This window comes from Anoplophora glabripennis, unplaced genomic scaffold (genome assembly GCF_000390285.2).
Source record: "Anoplophora glabripennis isolate ALB-LARVAE unplaced genomic scaffold, Agla_2.0 scaffold822, whole genome shotgun sequence".
Classification (NCBI taxonomy): domain Eukaryota; kingdom Metazoa; phylum Arthropoda; class Insecta; order Coleoptera; family Cerambycidae; genus Anoplophora; species Anoplophora glabripennis.
In genome coordinates this window covers 19,977-37,007 of record NW_019416970.1, presented here as the reverse complement: position 1 = coordinate 37,007, position 17,031 = coordinate 19,977, and the positions used below count along the sequence as shown (strand labels likewise).

Sequence of the window (17,031 nt, the reverse complement as noted above, 5' to 3'; positions counted from 1 at the left end):
GAGGTTTGAGAATACTGTAACTTTTGGAAATCATAATAATATGGTGTAAAATTTTTTTTTTATCATCACTCTGCTATCCCGGCACCATATAATTGCTCTTCCATGGCCGTATTTTGCTCTTCCTGCTCTTTTCATGGTCATGAAGTCAATGAAATGATACCCGAAAGACTCATGTCATTTCACACTTATCATCATCAAGTTTTGAGTTTCTTCGCCGACGGGCTCACGAATTCCGGATCGCACTCGAAAGAATGATGGTTAGGCGGACATCTATTTCCAATTTTACTTAGCTTACGGGCTGTACTTCGATTTTTACAGCCTTTACGGCCTACATACATCTTATCACTGATATTTCATCACTGCACACAAATCAACAAAGTCAAATAATAACACAAACACAATAATAGCACATCTCGAACTACAGCGTACAGCTGATTGACAATGCACGTACTTTAACCATCGTAAAAATCTTATATTCAGTATACACGGCTGGAAAATCCACATGGTCCATCTGCCTTTACATGAGAGCGAGAAAGTAAAGTAAAGAAATCCGTGCGATAAACAAGGATGGCTATAGTGAAGACGTTTCATAATCTGAATAGTCACCGCCTGTTTCTATTCAGATTAAAAAACGTCTTCAATATAACCATCCTTGTCTATTGCACGGATTTCTTTACTTTACTTTGTCGCTCTCATGTAAAGGCAGATGGACCATGTGGATTTTCCAGCCGTGTATAATAACGTTTTTTTTTTGCTTGTGATGACATCTATGGTTCACTTTTGAAGTATTTTCTCGATGATCGGTAAGCTATAGGCGTGCTTACGTGCACGAAATTCGAAAATGTTGTATTGACGATAGAAGCAAAATTTACGCTTCGGAATTGCTTCAAAAAAATAAATTTTATGAATATTTGTGTTTATTCATGCAAAAAAGTTTTTTATTATAAATCTACGAATCTTTTAGTGTACTTTAAGCCAATAAAATAAAAATGAAAAAAAAATTTTCCAGTGATAACCCCTTAATGTCTCTAAATTCAGTGGAGTTTACTAATTTATTTAATTATTGTTACAAAATTTGATTGCATTCAATGCAATTTAGAAATGGGAATAAATATTTAATCTGTTTTTTTACTGCTTTTACTGTTTTATTATAAACTCTGCAAATATATGTATATTACGGTTTTCACTTCAATGGTTTAATCTTCCAAGCACCAATAGTGTAACGTAACCATATAATCACCAAGTCCATACCCATCTGAATCCAACTCCATACAGGGGTGACTTTTGATCCATCAATTTCTGTCCATGTTACGGCAACCTCTGATATTGGTATTTTCAGATACTGTGCTATATACAGTAATTCAACATCAAAAGCCCTGAAATAAAAAAATTAATTGAAAAGGGAATAAATTTGATCTTCAGAATTTCTTTTTTTTTTTTAATTACATTTAATATAACTTTCTAAACATATTACTTTTGAAGTAGGTGTTGCAGCTTGTTCTAGGTACGCCCTGGCGTTTAAATAACCCGGCTTGCTGCCTCTGTGACCGCATTCTAGTTTCACAGTTTTCTTTAAAAAATGTTGGTTGGCTAGTAAGTGTCAAAGTGACACCACGTTTGTTATGTAATTCATAATTGCATTATAGTATATTACGTAATAAGTGTTGTAAAAAGCATTTTACGCACGAATGGAAAAGTTACGCGTAGCGGCGAGTGCGTAATTCTATGAGTGCGTAATTGCATTACACCACGTATTACGTACTATACTTTACCTACGACCACTACTTTAAATACTTAAAAACATACCGTCTGCGATCAATGCAAGATTCCTATTACGTCGTACGGTAAAAAAATCGCACAGCTTGGTAAAAAAATCGTACAGTTTTCCTAGCAACCGCCTAGCAACGGTCAATACAAACAGTATTGTATTGGCCGTTGCTAGGCAGTTGCTAGGAAAACTGTGCATTTTTTTTACCGTACGTAATAGGAATCTTACATTGATTGCAGACAGTGTGTTTTTAAGTACTTACAGTAGTGGTCGTAGGTAAAAAATAAAATATACAGTCCACTACTAACCACAAGCAATTCATTTCATTATTCAAAGCAGTCATATAATTATATTTACCCGAAAAGAGAAAAATACAACACAGTAGGTATCGACAGTTTGAAGCAAATTTAGAATATTAAATTAAGAAAATTCCATAATTGACTTTGTTTGAAAAGAGTTTCATTAAACTGTTAACTTTTCGTTGTAGTACTGCAACATTTTTTTTTTAAATAAACTTAAGCAAAGAAAAACACAAATCATTTGTATAATGCATTTTTATATCAGCAAAAATTTCTCACGGAAGGAAAGACAGATGAAACTTTAACTTTAAGAAAAATTAAAATTTTGTGAAAAATAAGAAAACACCTGTTTGTCAGTTGATTATGAAAAAAATATTTTGCAAATTCCTAACGAATGTTACATGCTTCAAGTGTATGTATAATCTAGAACCCAAATGGTGTTGATTTAACCACACTTGCTTAAACGAAAAATGTTGCAAAACGCAAAAAAAGTTACAGGGTGTTAGAGTTTCTTTTTTTTATTTCTTGTTTCCTCCTTAACTCTGAACCCGTTAACCGATTTGAGCAAAATTTGCTGTTGCTTAGTTTCTCTTCAGGAATAACTACTTATCCATAACACATGACAATTTCGATAAGTCACTGTCTTTGTATTTCGATAACTTACTGTCAAGTTTGTATTTTGTAAAAGTTTGTTTTTCAAGGAATTTACGAATTATGAAATGAGATACATGATAGTGGTATATGTACAGGAACATTTTAGTGGAAATGCTGCTAAGAGAACATATGAAGAACTTTATCCGAATCGCAGACAGCCTTCTCATACATTGTTTGCTTCTTTATTCACCAGATTAGAAGAAACTGGAAACTTTCGGTCTAATTCAGGAAATGGAAGGTACATTCAAAGAAGGGTACAAGATGAAGAACAAATTCTAGGAAGAGTAGAAGAAAATCCTGAAATTAGTAAGTATTTGTCGTTTGTCACCAGTCACAGGAGTTGGCCGCAAAACCGTTTCAACTATACTCCACACGCAGCAGTTACAATGTTTCCATTTTCACCCTGTACAAAATTTTTAAGGAGAAAACAAGAAATAAAAAAACAAACTTTAACACCCTGTAACTTTTTTGCGACATTTTTCGTTTAAGCAAGTTTGGTTAAATCACCACCATTTGGGTTCTATTTATACCCGTGAAGTATGTAACATTCGTTAGGTGACACAATGTATGTGCAATCCTTTTCTAGATGTCATCATCGGCCACCCCTACTTTAATTTACTTCACAAATTTCATTCAAATGAATAGGAAATGAAATAATGGGACAAAAAACTTGCCATGTAGCGTCCTTTTTTTGTATAAAACCATTATTTAACTGGAAATTTAAAAAATTCATAAAACTACAAGGAATTTGGTAAATATGCTACACTCTGCCTTATCTGCGCCCTCTATTAACAGGAAGCTAAACTACAATCTCATACTACTGTCCTTTTATTTGGTAATAGAGGAGTCAAATAAAAAGTTGGATTAAAATTTTGTATATCAAATAAAAATTTATGTAAGGTGTTTTTAGCAAAATTGCTTATACGGTTTGCATTAACTTTTATTTAAGAATAATATTCAGTGAAAAAACGGTACACATTTTTTTATTGCAAATACCCCATTCTTCAGTTTCAGTTGTTATCTTTTTGAGAAATAATACTCGAAACATTTTCCTGCAATTGTTAACATTAGCTTGTTTTGTTTTGCCTACCTTCAACTACATTACCAAAATTTCTTTGAAAATAGTTAAAAACTACTTCATATTGCTCTGTAAACATTTCTCACCATCTTTCAACGTGCATGTTATCAAAACAAATTCTAGCAGTCTTTCTGGTAAGAAGCTTAAATCCACACTGAGTGTCCTTCACTCCCCTCACAGCGAAAAGCCATACCAAGAAATGGAATCCGTACATTAGTATAGTTCTAAAGAAACTTCTTGTTGCAACCGATTCGTCCTCTAGATGCGCTCTTGATCCTATAGATATTGCCAACAGTTCCTCTGCAATAGATGGTTCCTTAAGATAATCACCTGAAATTATATATGAAGTACTACTAACAAGTTTTGACAGCTGGTACTGTTCAGGGTATGGAAACCTCCTAAATAAAAAAAGGAAGCCTAAAAGTAGATACGGTTTCTATATACCATCATTTAGTCAATGTTCTCCATCATAAATCTATGACCATGACAAAAGATTTAATGTATTAGGTACTAAAAACTGGCAAAAGTTAATTCATTTAAGAATATATTTGTATTGTTACAGTAAAAAGTATAAATTTATTGCATAGCAGCCATGGAGAACAAGTTCTAAACTGTCCTATCAGTCAACTAGTCATATCTAAATTAATGGATTGGAATACAGTATGAAAATGAAAGAGAAAGCAAATGATAGCGGGGATATTGTCTTAGCACAAATCGGCATGTACAGTCATTAATTTTAGTAATATTGTTAGAGACTTTTTTAACCACCAGTCCAAATAAATGGATTGGAAGAGGAAATAATTGCCCACAAGTTTGGCGTCCACGATCACCAGACTTCAACAAATGTGATTTCTTTCTTTGGGGAAAGTTAAAAGAACTTGTATATTCCTCGCCAGTTGTGTCTTGAGCAGAATTGTGGAATCGCATTACGGATAAATGCACATTCATTAGAAACAATCAGCAATTATTTATTATTATTATATTTATATTATTAAGTAGACTTCAATTTTCGACGAAGAATAAAATGTCTGAGAAATGTCATAGCCAACTTTTGAATTTTTCATGATTTTAAGTAACACAGCTGCAATACTATTCATGTTTTTGTTGAAAATGACAAAGTTTTTTGAAAACTAACAAGAATTAGAAAAGCTTTAGAATTAGTCCCCATAAAATAAAGTAATAATTTTTAAGTTCACCAATGGGCTAAAAAATTCTGTCATATCTTAATGATGCATCGTCCGTTATTAGCCCTTTAAAATGCTTCAATTGAACTCTGCTTACTGTCGATTAATGCTCTTGGTACATTCACACCGTGTACCAAATTAGATTTTTCTAAGTTCGGGTATAACTATAACTATTATATTGATTTTTTTTCGACATTTGAAATCGCCCCTAATATGTACTACACTGGACTCATTTTCTGTCCTTATTGAATTTTGTTAATCATTGACTCCATTGTAAGTTTGGTTGCCTAACAATTGCGGTATTGAAGAAATGGATTACAGAGCAGAATTTTCAAGATATAATCAATAATTCTTCATAACCGAGTTAAAAAATGAAAAGATGCTGCCATAATATTTTATTCAATCACTAATACTTCTTGTGTAGAAATAAATAATTTTGTAAATATTCCTTTATTATTATTTAACATCTTAGTCTGCATAACATTTATATTATTGATAATGTTAATTTAGCATAATCCACATTCAAAAAATGTAAAATTCGTAATATGTTATCACAATGCTCATTAAAAAAAATTGTTTTTTTAGCCAGAACCGCTGAAACTTTTAAACAAACTTAGTTCTAAAGATTCTGTCTATATAGTATTATTTGTGAAGCTGGCCAATTATTTCATTTTAAACTTTCTTTTTCACCAGTTTTTAAAATAAGTTTTTGGTGGTGTACTTATATTTAAATAGAAGTTGTATACTTCAATCGCTTCAACATTTATATTTTGCAATTCTATATAAGTAAAATAAAAAATATTACCACATTAACCAAATGTCAAATGTTAGTCAGCATATTATGGTTGAAAACAATGGGCTATGATGATCTCAGGTTACAGTGGCCTCCACTGGGTAATTGTGATGCATAGACCATCGTGAAGAGGAGCCATAATAAGGAAATGTATGATATCAATGGTACCAAACCCATTTGTCTTTCAAAATAATTTCAACTAATCATACATAACAAGAATATTATAAAAACTATTTGTTTCAAATACATATACAAAGATGCTTCTTAAACATCACATGCCATTTTACAGAAAACGATCACATTCAGGAAAATACAGAAAAAAAGCTTTAAAATTTGACTCTACCAGAATGTCATGCATTAAAAATTAGAATTCAATATCACTTCCCAAAAACTTTTCTATTTTCACATTAAATATACTTACAGCATATTAAATTATTTAAACTGTTTTCTAATTTTTCTAGGTCACAAAATTTTGTAGCACCATCTGCATCAGCAAACAACACCAAAGAACCTCTTGCGCTTTGCATACCCTAAAAAATGTTTGTGATGAATTTATGGGGGAAAAATATCCAACAAATTAAATAATATTTAACATTTTTATGTAAATACATATTTCATTTTAGAAATATAAAACATATTACTAAGAAATTACAAAATAAATTTAACAAAAGTCTGAACAATTTTTATTTTAAAGTATATAGGTTTGAGTAATACATAAGTTATTAGTAAGCCCAAGAGTAAATCGTACATTGCAATTTCATACTTTGTTTTCACACAACATAGTGAAAAATATACTTTAACTCAGAATTATAATTTTGGTTACAAAAATATATTAATTATTCGAAGTATTATCAAGATCAAAAGTAATGTCTCTGTCATTGTAAGAGTGTTTTATCCATACACTTTGTAAACTATGGACTAGCAGTTTATTATGTCTATGGTTATTTTGTTAAAATAAAAATACACAAGGAATTCTATTAAAAATATGTTGCATCTATTACAAGCTATGCAAGGCAAGTCACTTTCCATACACCTATTAATACTGTAATATAAAATATACAAGTATGCTTGATATTCGTGACAAATTTTTATTCAGAATATTTGATTAAAATATTAAAGTTTAATATGCCTACATAAGATAATGAAATTAAAATATTACGATCTTACCAGACGTACCGCACCTCCCTTGCCTCTATTCATCTCTAATTCCAACACTCTCAATTTTTCAGTACCCAATTTTTTTGCATATTCGTGAGCTACTTTTACAGTATTGTCAGTACTACCATCACTAACTACGATGATTTCATACTTAAAATCAGAGTTTTTACTTCGATTCCCTAAGAACTCGATGCATTCATCCAGCATTGGTGGAACTATAAATCATAAATCGGATCAACAATTGCTATAAATTTAATGTAACAAAATTTTACTAGAGTGAATTCTGATTTTAAAATTAAAACGTTTAAATTATGCGAATATATAGTTATCAATTTAAAATATTTCTTACGGCGCATTTCTTCATTGTAAGCAGGAACTATGACACTTAAATGTAGACTAGATTTTTTGTCCAATACTGGAAATTCTATTAAATTTTTTGAAACTGGATCCAAAAAATATTTTTCTTTTTTAGTTCTAATAATTACTGGATACGGGTTGGATATAGCTATTAGAAGAATACATACCTGAAATACATACTTACAATTAGTAAAACAAATAAATATTCAAAACATTATACCACTAATATAAGTACAAATCCTGTTGCGGAACCATAAAATAATAAAATACTTATATTAACTTCCATATTAAATATTTCCAAATAATAATTTCTTATAGATTACACATCTCTTACACTTACACGTTACAATAATTATTTACTTTCAAAATTAACAAAATTTGGTTATGTTACTTCATAATTCATATTCCATGGCTTAGAATATAAAATACCTATTCTAAAGGTAAGTTCATGTAGTAGCGATTTGCGAATTGCGATTTGCGGATTTCAATTTGATTGGTTAAAAGAAAAATTTTCGATATCAATTTCTTCAGTTCAATATATTGCGGGAATTTAAATATAGGGGTGGGAAAATAGATTTATTTTTGGGGATTATCGCAATAATTTTGACAAACTTCGCATGTGCACTCCGTCCAGTTCCGTCATTCGCAAGTAAATTAAAATACTTATGAAGTATCATGTAATCTCATTTCCATTACCAAATTATGATAAGCACCCTGGGGACTGTTTTTGCAAGTATTTTTCACTTTTCTGGCTATTTTTTGTTTTCAAAATTAATACACAAAATCTGCACAGTGAAAAGTTGGTACTGTAAAAATATAGGTAGGCCTCTGGTCTTTCCTTTTTTAAAATAACGCTGTCACGACACAAGATCTTTTGTGATTTCCTTTTGTTTTTCTTATAAAATACCAAGCGCTATTGACAATAAATAACATAATGATGTTATATTTATCACATTCTTCGTTGCAGAATGTTTATTTGTACATGTTTTGGCCTTTGTCGTATTCCACCCTTCGAGCGAGCTTCAGGATTTCAGAACACTCAGTATATTCCTAGACGCCGTCTTGCACCTACGGATATGCCTGAGATAGTTGAATTGGGAAGGAGGCGAGTAGAATTCGCCTACCTTTCCAATCCAAATCGAAAACCCGCCACGGTTGTAAAACTAATCGCCGTCGGCCGGGCAAATCAAAAAAGCCTCCACGGTATCAGTTCAGACATCGAACTCGATACCGTCCGAGAGCAATTTCCGCGACTGCATCTCAGTGCGGATCGATATTGCCCCATAACATGACATCGATCCTCCCGGCGATAGCGCCTCCGAAGACCAATTTCACCGATGTTTCCAATGTCACCCGCATCGCGACCGATCTCGCCTGGGTCTGCCTTCTCTGCGCTCAGTATCCACTGCAGCGACTCTCGCAACCTGCAGACGTCCGAGACTGACCACCTCCGACGAAGATCCTGTGCGATAGCCTCCTGCATCTACGCAGCGATACCCCAGGCTCCTCCAGAGACCTGCGTACCGCCCGAGGTAGCCCAATCTGAGGCGAAGATCCTGTGCGATGGCCCCCTGCATCGAACAGCGATACATTCAGGCTCCTCCAGAGACCTGCATACCGTCCGAGGCTGATTGTGAGAACCTCCGACGAAGACCGTGACTCCGATTGTGTCGGCACCATCGAGAGACCCGCACCTCGGTACAGTGGTACACACATAGACTCCTACGAGTCCTATAATTCAGACTCTATCGAGATCTGCAAATCCGAGGCAACTTTCCTCGTTAAACCCCTTCGAGGTATTTTCTTTGCAACCTACGGGTTCAAAGCAATAGTACGCCCGCCATTGCGGCGGCGTACTCAAAATTTAGTAGAAGTTGTCCTTGCTTCTCAAGTCTCCCTCGAGAAACCCACATTTAAAGTAGCGTCAGTGTTCTACAAGACTACTACAAGACTTTCGGAGCAAAAGAGTTTGCTCCGACATTGTCGTACGAGGTAAGATGTATCCCTGCGACACGACATCCAGTGCTACGAGAATTGGTGCCCTCGAAGGTACAATAAATAAATCAGGTCGTGATTCGATGATCAAGATGAGCTGGACGAGACCTCGTCCCCAACCGGAGAGACCAGCGGTTACACGGACTGCCCTCACTCCTGTTTGCCGGCGAAAGATCTCCCGATACTCCGGGTGAAAGAGGAAATGGCCTCCTTCCCCAACGCTATCTCGATGCTGCGTGAAGAGTCTGAGGGACCGAAGGTGGTAGCTCGCGGAAGTACGCGGCACGGCGCAGCCACAGCGCCGCGCCGTACGCGTTGAGGTCCGCTCCTACGCGAGTTATCGATACCGCCTTGTGCTGTATTTTTCTCTTTTGCGAGTAAATATAATTATATGACTGCTTTGAATAATGAACCAATTGTGGTTAACAGTGGACTGTATTTTATTTTTGATGCAAAAGTGAATTACATAACAAAACGAGTTGTCACTTTGACATTTTTTAGCCAACCCGCATTTTTTAAGAAAACTGTCAAACTAGCATGCGGTCACAGAGGCGTGCCTAGAACAAGCTACAACATAGACCGCCGCCCTTGAACGGCGAAGCCTTCAATAAGTACGTATTATGATATACATAAAGGCATAAAATACATAGTTGCTAGATACTTGATAACTAATGAATGCTGAACATGAAATGTGAATTTGATTTAAACAATATCTAAATCTAAATAGGGTCTGTCTCAATCGGAAGCTTACAGATTTTTGTCGTAGCACGTTTTACTTCACCATTTACGGTTTTCACTTGCACTACGCGAACTACACCATTTGTGCCAGGATGCAGCTTGGTGATTCTACCTAAACGCCAATTCATTGGTGGAAAACCTTCGTCTTTCAGAAGAACCATGTCGCCTACGCCTACCTGGATATGATTAATCTTGTTAAATTTCCATTTAACTCGTTGCTGCAACGTTGTCAAATATTCCGAACTCCATCGCTTCCAAAAATGCTGTATGATTTGTTGAAGTCTTTGGTAGTGTGAGAGCCGGTTTACAGGTACGTTTTTCAGTTCAACTTGCGGAATGGAATTGAGTACATCGCCAATCAAAAAATGACTCGGTGTTAAGGGCATAAGATCGGTGGGATCGTTTGATAGAGGTGTGATCGGCCGGAATTCAATATCGCCTCTATCTGCGCAAACACAGTACTTAGCTCCTCAAAAGTGAGGTGTGCATTTCCTATGATTCGCTTGACATGAAACTTAGCAGATTTAACTGCCGCCTCCCAGATACCTCCCATGTGCGGAGATCTAGCAGGTATGAAGTGCCAGCAAATATTGTTTGAAGTTAAAAAATTGTTCATTTCAGGACCGATCTCGCGATAACAAGGCTTCTATCCTTTTTAATTCAATATTAGCACCGCGAAAATTGGAAGCATTGTCCGAGTATAAATTTTTGCAAATACCACGCCTTGAGATAAATCTCTTTAGAGCATTCAAAAATGAATTCGTGCTAAAATCACCTGCCAATTCCAGATGCACGGCCTTTGTGGTAAAACAGACAAACAAGCATAAAAAACACTTGACAATTTTACGGTTACGAGTCTTACCATCCTTTATTAAAAATGGGCCTGCGTAATTTACGCCGCAATTGTAAAATGGTCTAGCAGGTTGTACGCGGTGTTCAGGTAAGTCTGCCATAAGTGGCTTCATGCTAAGCGGTTTTGCCTTGAAACATACTATACAACCGTGTAAGATTTTTCGCACTGAGCTACGACATCTTATTGGCCAGTATTTTAGACGTAACATTGCTAAAGTTAGTTGTAATCCTGCATGAAAATTTCTAATATGCTCATTCATGATTATTAAATTTGTTAATAAGTGCTTATTCGACAAAATAATTGGATATTTTTTATCGAATGGGACCTTTGATTTGGAAATTCTACCGTCTACTCGCATAATACCTTCCCTGTCTATAAACGGATTTAATGATGTTAGCTTACTGTTTTTCGATACACAATTGTTTTTTCTTAAGTTAGAAATGTCTTCATTGAATTCGGATAGTTGTGAAATACGTATTAAAACGTTTAACGCTTGAGCCAACTCATTTATACCGGTTAATTTATTTGATTTGTTTAAAGTGTTATTTTTAAATCTAAGACAATAAGCGGTTACTCGCTTTAAGTTGTCTAAAGATGAAAACTTTCTGAAAATATCATTTTCCGTGGTAGCTGCAAGTTTTATTAATTTAGTCGGTTTTAGTTCGGGAATATTTTCTGTGGGTATATCTTTATGAGTGCTCCATTGCTGTGGATCATCGGAGAGCCATGCTGGCTGGCATTTTTTAGGCGTGTAACCACGAGAAATTATGTCAGCCGGGTTTTCGTTTGATCTTACGTGGTTGCAATCAGATATATTTGTGATCCGTTGGATTTCTGCCACTCTGTTTCGTACAAATGTTTGCCACTGAATAGCTGGAGCAGATAACCACGCTAGCACAATAGTTGAATCGCACCAGTAATACGTACCAGTATACGTGATAAGTTAATATTTAATGCTTTAACTACTTTATTTGNATTTGTGATCCGTTGGATTTCTGCCACTCTGTTTCGTACAAATGTTTGCCACTGAATAGTTGGAACAGATAACCACGCTAGCACAATAGTTGAATCGCACCAGTAATACGTACCAGTATACGTGATAAGTTAATATTTAATGCTTTAACTACTTTATTTGTGAGTTGTGCTGAGAGTAACGCTCCACAAAGCTCTAGCCTGGGCAAAGTTATACTCTTCAGCGGAGCTACTCGCGACTTCGCGCATATTAAGTGTGTAGCTACTCTGCCTTCTCGCTCAATTGTTCTGAGATACACACAAACTCCATACGCTGCTTCTGAAGCATCGCAAAAGCTATGGATTTGAAAACTTATTGCATTAGGTAGTGCTATGTGTCGTGGAATTATTAAATTATTTAATAATGGGCCTTGCTTAATAAATTCGCACCACTCTGTATATATGTCTATGGGAATTGACTCGTCCCAATTTACTTGTAATAACCACAATTTTTGCATGATTATTTTTCCACGTATTGTTATAGGGCCTATTAATCTTAGAGGATAAAAAATTTGTGCTAAACTACCCAAAATTGTTCTTTTTGTTACTACACGATTATCTTGTTTTTCGCTTGCTGTAATTTGAAAAGTATCACTTCGCGCGTTCCATAAAAGAGCTAGAGTTTTAATGCATGAATCGTCAGATATAACAAGCTGGGGTAAATTGTTTTCAGTGTTTCCGATACTACTTAAAATGTGCGTATCGTTAGCAACCCATTTTCCTAGTTGAAAACAGCCAAATTTAAGGATTTGATCGATTTCTTGCTTGAGCTTAATTACTTCATCTAGATTGTTTGATCCAGTAATAAGATTATCCATGTAAAAATCGGTTAATATGACTTGACTTGCTTTAGGAAAATTTGTTTGATTTTGAAAAGCCAATTCATGTAGGCAGCGAGTTGCGATAAATGATGCTGGAGAGGTACCATACGTTAATGTGTTTAGCTTATAATCTTGCAATACTTGATCGGGTGCTTCGCGCCAAAGAATGCGTTGCATGTCGAGTTGCTATTCAGTTACTAATATTTGACGATACTGTAATGAACCTGTTTTATTTTTTGATTTTATTATGTCTGGATTTAAAAATATTTCTTTTTATTTCGGATTATTTTACCCCGGTGGCGAGAATTATTGATTTTTCTACATATATATCAAATATCCACTCGCGGGTTCGACCGGCCGATACCCACTCTGACAAGCCGTTGGTCACGTGGAGGTCCCACCACGACTGGTGTCAATCCGGTGGGGATTTGGGCAACAAAAGTCCTCGACATTCCCCGAAACCGACAGTTCGTATCCAGAACTCAATACCGAACAGACGTCCACCGCCAGCAAGTACTCTCCACCGAAGCCAGCCCGGAATAACCAGTGAACCTAGTAAGAATTATTTTCCTTATTATTATCCGTTCCAACCGGGTACAAGTCCGAAAAGATTTGTACACTTTAAGTGTGGAATTACTGTGGGCCCGAGAAGAATATTCTTGGTAACCCACACACAAATTCCACCGTCCGTCTCAACCCACACGACAGTGCAATCGTTGGATTCGGCGTGTTAAACCCAATCCTGACGAAGCCGTCGTGTTTACTACAGCGTTGCTTGGTGTCCCGCACCTTGATGTACGCTGGGTAATAGGGGATATGTGAACCAAGACCTAGAGGTTCGGCGTGCCCACCCAATCTCCGGGTCGTTCCATATAGTATCCGTACGCTTCTCCCTGGTCGGCGTGTATACCCATCAGACCGAGAAGCGTTGTATACAGAGAGTCCGACACCATCGGCCACCAGGACGTATAAAGCTTAAAGGCTAGTACGAATTGTAAGGCGAGATACTTCGGATCCCGTTTCACCATCCTTTCTTTCCGCCTTGCACCGCTTGGGCTTTCTTCGCTGGTTATTGCTATCGCTTACCGCTTACCGCATTCCGCTTACTAATTTTGCATTGCTTGCTAGGCCATTATACCGATATTTGACCGCCCGCCTGTTTAAAATAAATCCGAAATAATTCCGAATAAATTTTGGTTTATTTTCAGAATCAGCGGGGACCAGTAAAAAACTCTATAAATATTTTAATCAGACCGTTTAGAATCACCTTTTCCTTTGTATGTAAAAACCGTCTACGATTGTAGAGTAATAAATATTTTATTTCGATCCCGTTTGCAAATATTTATTTCTTTTCTAAGGTGATAAGTAAAATGGTAAAAAACCCAGAGTCATAACTTTTTAATTTTGTCTCTTTCACACTGAATTTGTATATAATTATTGTTAAGAAACTTGTAAATAATTTCAGTCGTTTAGTAGTGGGTAGGAATAAAAATTGACACTATATGTATTTGTAATAAGTATTAATATTTTCCCTGTGTGAATAAATCTAGTAAAACTTAATAGGTTTATTTCTTTCACCGTCGAGGTAAAACGATAACATTCCGAACCAGCAAAAACGCTGATATCGTTTTGTAGAGCTCCCGTTAAATTTCATATTTAAAATAAAACTACACTGAGAAAACTACTCTCTGCCGTACTCTCTGCCGTTTTCTCCTAAAAGAAATTCGTTTGACCCCTGGAATTTATTTTCTTCACTGTAGCTACCTGTGCACTTTAATCTAAATCGAGGGTAACGGATACGTGGAGTTTCCCCCATGTCAAATTTAGGGAAACTGGCGCCCGAGGTTAAAACCGACTGTATAAGTTATTCACTAACATTACCGTTTAGAGTCCAGTCCGAGGAATAGAAGACCTTTCCGAAAAATTAAATTACAGGGGGTGTACACACCATAGTTAAAAGTAATAAAATTTACACCGAACGATCCATAGAGAGAGAACCGAGGAAAAGTGCGTCACAATACATCTTCGCAATATCAGTCGTTATGACATATGTGTGCTTTCTGAATCTTACCAATATAGCAAAGATATCGTCTTCAATTGTTGGGCCCGTTAATAGATTATCATTGAGAGATAAACCCGTCTCCGATTTTGCAGACGCGTTGAAAACCACTTAATTTTGTGGTCAAGCTCGCTTCTTTAAGTACGCTATGATGTGGTATAAATAATATACCGAATGTTTATTTTAGTCGAGTTTACAACAGAAGGCATATCATTGTCCGTTGTTTTAGTCATGTGACCCAACGCTTGATATTCACGCATAAATTCCGTGTATTGCTGCTTTAAATCAGCGTTATAGCCTAATCTTTGTTCTAATGGTAGAAAACGTTTCTTCGCGCTGTCTCTAGTATTACCGAAATCAACAAATGATTCGCGAGTTGGTAATTCAATGATAAACCGTCTTGATTCATCGCGTTTTGTTTTTTCGATAAATACTTACTCGCATCTTCTAGCGATAACTCACGCTGATCTATAAATTCTTCGATTTTTCAGAATTTTTCTAGTTGCCGCTCTAAACCGATTGTCGATAAATTACATTGAACCTTAGCGTTATTTAAATTTAGTTGTATTGGACCAGAAAATAACCATCCAAATTTGGATTTTTGTAATATAGGCTTGTCTGCACCGATGCGTATTTGTCCTACGCAAAGGAGTTCCCAGAACATGCTCGCTCCGATTAGCAAATCTATCTGAGATGAACTATTAAATGTTGGATCTGCTAATGTGATATTCTCTGGAATGTTTAGGTTTGTATCGTCAAAAGATAGAAATGGAATGTTATCCGTGATTTGATTAATAATTAGTAATGAGATTTCCTTTTGATAAGCATTGTGCATAGATTTTATTATTGTCTTTGTTTTCCCAAATATATTAGTTAAAGATTGTCCAATGCCTGTAACAGGTACATTTATTTTGCACTTATTTAATCCTAATTTTGTGAATAAACTGGTTGTGATGAAATTGGATTGGGATCCATTGTCTAACAATGCTCTGCACTGTATAAAATTGTCGTGTTTATCTTTAATGTAAATTAATGCTGTTGATAGTAAAATATGTGGCTCATGTTTTGTACTAGAATGTGCATTGATAGATGATATGACTTGATTCTGATTGCATATATCGGGTGAATTAGAATTAGATTGCGAGTTGTTTTCGTTTTGAGCCGTGTTATTCGTTTGCTTTGCTGAGTGATCGTCATTATTGTGAATGTGAAGTAAACTATTGTGTTTTTTGTTGCAAAATTTACAGTTACTGGATCTACATTCCGCGTTCAAATGACCTGCACGTAAACAATTTGTATATATTTTGAGTTTTTTTATTTCCTCTAGCTTGAGAGGAATTTTCAATAAGTTTTTGCAATAGTATATCGAGTGAGAACCTTTACAAAATTCGCATTTACGATTTTGTGCTGCTACCAGAGACGCGTAACGCTCGTCGTTCCTTTTAACATTTGCTTTCATAGTTTTGCTTTTGAGTAGAATAGCTGTGCCGATTCTGCTCCACAATTCAAGATGGCGACTGGAGCAGGATCGGCATAGCTTTCAGCCGGCTACGTCACATCGGCTGACGTCTGCGCGGTAGAGGTTAATAACCATTCGTGCCAACTAGAAGTATTATTTATGTACAGATATATTATTAGTAGGGTTGTTGGTGATTTTTCAGCATTTCTTCTGATACAATGAGTGGTCAAAAGCGGGTTGTGTTTAACTTGGATAATAATAAAACTTATATACTTATGGACCCTGATGGCTGGTTTGAAAAGGCAAGAAAATCAAATTGGATGGAATTGATCAGTGATAGAGCTCACTTTCAGAAAAGAATTAACGATGTATCATTTACTATAAGTAGTATTTTAGATAATAATCATCGATCGCGTATTTACTATGAAAGATTTTGTTAACATATTTCTAACTATAAAATAAAGTTTTATACTCATATTTGTGTATTATTTTGAGGATACCTAACCTGTCTGGTGTGTGTGCTGGTATAAAAGTAGGTGACTTTAGATTTCTTCAATCATTATTACATTAGAATTGTGCTGAACAGTTTTATTTATTGATTGCAATATGCCTGTTCCAGTAAAGTATAAGTGCATCAAATGCGGAGGAGATTGCGACCTACCAAACAGAAAATGTTTCCCATGTGAAACTAAGGATTATTTTAAGGATGCAGATGGATCGAAGCATGTTCCTAGTTCTTACTTTGATAAAAATAATTCCAAGTAACTGTTGTTGCTAGTGCGTCTAATGTTATAATGTTTTTTT

The 17,031-nt window shown here is 35.4% G+C and overlaps 1 protein-coding gene across 1 annotated transcript; it reads right to left on the bottom strand.

Annotated features, from left to right (window-relative positions):
* Positions 1-997: 997 nt before the first annotated feature.
* On the bottom strand, positions 998-7,672 carry LOC108911554 (dolichyl-phosphate beta-glucosyltransferase). The gene is made up of 6 exons (XM_018716528.1): positions 7,512-7,672; positions 7,284-7,458; positions 6,944-7,149; positions 6,198-6,306; positions 3,886-4,129; positions 998-1,376 (listed from the first exon to the last, which is right to left on the bottom strand). Exons 1-6 carry the CDS (start codon positions 7,575-7,577, stop codon positions 1,184-1,186), a joined length of 993 nt encoding a protein of 330 aa, XP_018572044.1. The 5' UTR covers positions 7,578-7,672; the 3' UTR covers positions 998-1,183.
* Positions 7,673-17,031: the final 9,359 nt, after the last annotated feature.

Coding starts and splice junctions, on each gene's coding strand:
- LOC108911554 (XM_018716528.1), bottom strand. CDS start 7,577: ATGGAAGTTAATATAAGTATTTTATTATTTTATGGTTCCGCAACAGGA. Junction 7,459..7,511: donor GATTTGTACTTATATTAGTG/GTATAATGTTTT, acceptor TATGTATTTCAG/GTATGTATTCTTCTAATAGC. Junction 6,307..6,943: donor AGGGAGGTGCGGTACGTCTG/GTAAGATCGTAA, acceptor AACATTTTTTAG/GGTATGCAAAGCGCAAGAGG.